The sequence below is a fragment of the Cyprinodon variegatus genome, unplaced genomic scaffold (genome assembly GCF_000732505.1).
Source record: "Cyprinodon variegatus isolate N-32 unplaced genomic scaffold, C_variegatus-1.0 Scaffold32, whole genome shotgun sequence".
In the NCBI taxonomy this organism is placed as follows: Eukaryota; Metazoa; Chordata; class Actinopteri; order Cyprinodontiformes; family Cyprinodontidae; genus Cyprinodon; species Cyprinodon variegatus.
Window position 1 is genome coordinate 1,517,899 of NW_015150485.1, and position 4,719 is coordinate 1,522,617.

The 4,719-nt window shown below is 37.2% G+C and overlaps 1 protein-coding gene across 1 annotated transcript in view; it reads left to right on the forward strand.

Annotated features, from left to right (window-relative positions):
• Positions 1 to 464: 464 nt before the first annotated feature.
• The window catches only part of wdr5 (WD repeat domain 5), an 11,968-nt gene continuing 7,713 nt past the window's right edge, over positions 465 to 4,719 (forward strand). Inside the window, exons 1-3 of the mRNA XM_015401360.1 lie at positions 465 to 653; positions 3,444 to 3,553; positions 3,660 to 3,768. Coding sequence (XP_015256846.1) covers positions 3,476 to 3,553; positions 3,660 to 3,768 — 187 coding nt within the window. The 5' untranslated portion in view covers positions 465 to 653; positions 3,444 to 3,475. The remainder of the gene's footprint in view (positions 654 to 3,443; positions 3,554 to 3,659; positions 3,769 to 4,719) is intronic.

Sequence of the window (4,719 nt, forward strand, 5' to 3'; positions counted from 1 at the left end):
ACACACACACCGGTATGTAGGTATATGCATACATATAACTATAAATCCAAATAAAGTGATAGTGACGCTGTGCAAACACAGTGTAAGGAATGAATAAATGTCAATTACAGAGGGTGGGTGTCTGAATCACTTGAGGGAGGCGTTGTAGAGATTGATGACCACAGGCTGGAATGATTTCCTGTGGTGCTCTGTGGTACATCTGGGTAAAAGGAGTTTTCTGCTAAAGCAGCTTGTCTGCTGGAGTGTATAAGCATATATTATGTCGGGTTAGTTAAACAGTTCGGAAAATATATAATTTTTGTTATTTTTCATTTTTTCTGGGGGTGAGTCTGGTTTCTTGTTTAACTCCTTATCAGTTGGTGGCGGTAATGTACTTTTAATTAGTTTGACAACCGCCATGAAACCTTACAAGAAGAAACTTGCGTTTGACCCTTCCCAGTTCCCGTTCCTTCCCGTCGTACTGCGCATGCGCAGACGCATAGCGTACCTCATTCCCCGCTTCTCCTTCTCCTCGCAGGTCCTCCCAGCTCAACGCTAACATTTAGAAGCGAGCTGCTTGGCTTGGCCGCTCTGCCAGGCCTGTTCCTTTACTGGACAATTATTCTCCCTGCTTTTATTGTGTACGAGGATACAGAATATCGGCATCAATCCCCGTGAGTATTAGCATATTAGCAAAAGCTTATTGTTTGAATGGAAGATGGCCCCCCTTCGTGGATGTTGCTTGTCAACAGCGCTGCGCGATCAGGCCACAGTTAGCATTTTTTTTAAAGCATTTTGTTTTCATTTTCCTTAATACGTTTAGTAAAATCCACACTGTTTGAATAAGCAAGAGTCGTGTTTGGAATCACGTCACTATGCCCAGCTAGTGTTTCAATATCTCAGAGAAATGAAGCTAGACGATCCCGTCTTGTTCTTTGTTTAATGTTGCTTTTCCACGTTTATTTTATTTCAGAGTCGATTTATAAGTGATTTTTGGGTTGAGACCAAACTGAAATTTATCAAGCTGGATTTTAAACGATCAAAACAACTGCATTTACCCGAAAACTAAAACGTTAATTCGAGCTAGCAGCAAAAGCTAACTAGCTTAACGGTTTAAGCTACTACTGGTATTTATTAAGTAATCTATGTTAATGACCACAGTATGAACGTGTTATGCGAGAAAAAATTACTTGCGCATTAAAATGAACATTTTCTGCAGTATATGCAGCTAACATGGAATACATTTGTGCTTAGAAAACTGTTTAGATCAGCTAACTGGCTTTAATTTGCAGCATGTCTGTTTGCTCTGCGAAGGCCTGTAATGTTTTTATATTTATTTCTTTAAGCCCGTCAAGGTCTAGATTTTGATCATGCAAATGTTCTTTTAAAAGGATGCAAATGATTCTAAACAATGTCGAGATGACGTTTATTGTCGATAAATTAACACAGAGGCAGCATTGTAAAAGGCATCTGCAAAACAAATGTGTTTATTTATCTCCCATAATTTATACCAAAACCTCTGAAAAGTTAAATCCAAATAGAAAAAGGTAAATTTGATTTTGTTATTTTTTCATGTCTCTTATAATTAACAATCTCAAATAAAGGTTTTATCTTTTTATGTAGTTTTCAAAAAAATACACGTGATTAACTTGGAATCAGTCTTTATTTAGCCTAAAAGTTATGCTTTTATTTTATTTTGTGTCCATAACTACTTTGGATTTTAGTTATAACAGACTGGATCGTCTGAGTGATGGAAGAAAAGACGCCACATAATGAAACATGGGTTAATTTTCATCAAAATGAACACCGAAATAACCTATAGTGATCTTGCAATGTTTTCCCTAATGTGTCACAGGTCCAGGTTTACTCCTATGAATTGGAATCATGTCCAAGTTTATTATACAGGCACATTCTTATCACTAACCCTCTGGTATCTATCTATCTATCTGCAAGTTAAACTTAACTTTTTGAAAGTCTGTTTTAAAATGGTAGTTTTGTTCCATATTACCGGCTAAAGAAATCCGTTAATGATATATAATCATGGGGTTGCCTTCCTGAGAAAGCACTGGGCGATGAGCAACTGAGAGGAATGACTCCTTTATAAAAGTAAGACACTTTGAGCAGTACCAGGATGGGTCGCCATCTGCCTGGACCTGCTGGAGGGATGAAAGAACAGCCAACTAATGCAGTTAGTGGGGAATAGCAGCCAAAGAAAGAACGGCTCCGGTTCAGTTTTTTTTCCTGCTGCTAGCTGAGTATTTTAATGTGGTTTATTAGGTTATATTTCTTCTCATTTTTTTAAATTGTAGAAGGATTTACTTTTCAAGAAATGCCAAAATAGCAGTGTCTGTGTCTGAGTGCCTGTTCCTAACCATATAGTGTATTACTTAAGAATATAATATAAGTTCGCTAAATTTATTGGGCTTAATTTTTAAACGCCAGACTCCTCTGAATTCAGATTTTGTAGCTGAAATCATAGGGCCCTATAAAATCCGTTTTATTTTTTCCCAAATTCCGTTTTTACCTTTTTAATTTTTGAAAATTCTGTTTTTTTTTTTACCCTTTACTGTTATTCAGTCGTAAAAAGCATGTGCTTTTAATGTTAATGATTAAAATGTACACAAATAAAATAGGAATGACCTTAAATTTATTGAGGTAAAAGAACAGATTTACTCAGTACTTTTACTGCATGATGCAACATAACACTGCACTCTAAGTACTAACAAAATATTAATGGTTATGAACCAGTGGTTATAAATAAAAGCGCTCCTTTAGCTTTTTCAAGTAAAAAAATAAAATAGGACTTCTCAATTTCAGAATTATAAAGTATTTCATAAAGAATCATATTTTCCATACAGTACATTAAAGTGCATAAAAAAACAAGGCAAAATACAGCAAGTATGTAAGCATGCGTTTCTCAACTTTTTCGCCGAAAGCGGAGCTGTGGAGAGCCGCTACGCCATTTTTTCAATGTTTTGATGGTGGAGGGTGAGGAGAAATGACAGCAGGTGGGGTTGTGTCGCCCAGATTTGCGTCCCCCGGTGTGCATTTCCTCCCGACGTACGTTCTTCTCCCACACAAAAACAGAATTTCAAATGTAGAAATTCAGCGTATACACTAGATTCCGCTTTAATTTGCCAATTCTGCGATTCCGTCCGTGATCGCGGAAATTATAGGGCCCTAAAATCACGTAAATGTTACAAATCCAGTCCAAGTCCAAACACATAATTTCAAAGGACGATTTAAGCCCTTTTGTGTAATTATAAAAAGCCTTGTAAATCCCCATCTAAACAGTAAAAATGTTTTTTTTCAGTGTCTACTAATAGTCAAAACAATTGACTACAGCTGAGAGAGGGAGAAAAATTTAAAAACTTGATATCACAATAAATTCTGAAGATTTTCTTTCATTTACAGTGTGTGCTTTTTTCTGGTAACCTTTTATAATGTAAGACTGTTTGTTCCAGGTTAGTGTGCAATCAATGTTAGTGCTCCCACCATGGCAACAGAGGACAAGAAACCAGAGACTGACACTAAGCCTCCAGTCGTCCCATCAGCTTCAGCCAGCCAAAGCAAGGTCTGACTCATTCAAATATCCACATCATTTCCTATTGGTCTCCTACTGCAGACTATTTTAAACATTGATGTGTTTGTGCTGCTCTGTTTTTGCTGCTGCTCTTCAGTCTGCACCTGCAAAGCCAAACTACAGCCTGAAATTCACATTAGCAGGACACACTAAGGCCGTGTCCTCCGTCAAGTTCAGCCCAAGCGGAGAATGGCTGGCCAGCTCATGTGAGTTCCATTATTTTATGTTTTTCCTCGTGTCATGTTACAAATGACGAAATGACCTTTAATGCAGTCCTGCTGTGCTTCAACACAAATTCCAAACTTTTCCGTCTTTGACAGCACACGTTTTACAGGTTGCGGTGTTCTCGTTCTGTAACCGTTTCGTTCCTCCACAGAATAGCAAACATTTAAAAACTAGACTCTCATACGCACATATATGGTTTTTAGTTAAAATGACTGCCTAGAAAATATCCTGAAATCCTAATAACCACTTTCAGTTTATCAGACAAAGCTGCATCATGAAAGCAGACGGCTTTATGAAGCCTACTTCCTGTCGGATTCATAAATTGTAGTATTTTAATATGATGAAATCCCACATCAGCCCTTTTATTTCTGCACACAGAGCAAATATTTGCCTGTGTATTTTCTAGGATGCAAAGATAATTTAATGCTGTGCAAGCTAATAATTGTAGTGGAACTATAAGAAAGGAAGATAAAATGATGCAATTCTTTATAAATGACACATATTTGATGGAAACTGGTGTTCACTAGTGTCATTGGAAACTAAACTAATAGTGATGTAAATGTAGTGTTAGTAATGATTAATATTCATGCTTTTTGATTCATTTTTCTGGAAGGTCAATGACTTGTAAGTGATCTTCTGTGTGAACTGCATTCACACGACTTGGATGTCCCACATGTGCAGTAGATGACGCAATGACGTCTCAAGCAAGCATGCTCTGTGTTTATGGAAGTAAACATGGATGGTATATCTGGAGCACATCTGGTGATCTTTCCCAACCTCAGCCAGTGCATTAACAACTAGGGATTCACGATATTGGGATTTTGGCCGATATCCGATATGCCGATATTTTAAAACTCATGTAGCCGATAACCGATAGTGATACTGATGTTAGAGCTGGACAAAAATAAGTAGTCATTGAAAATAGCAGTTTT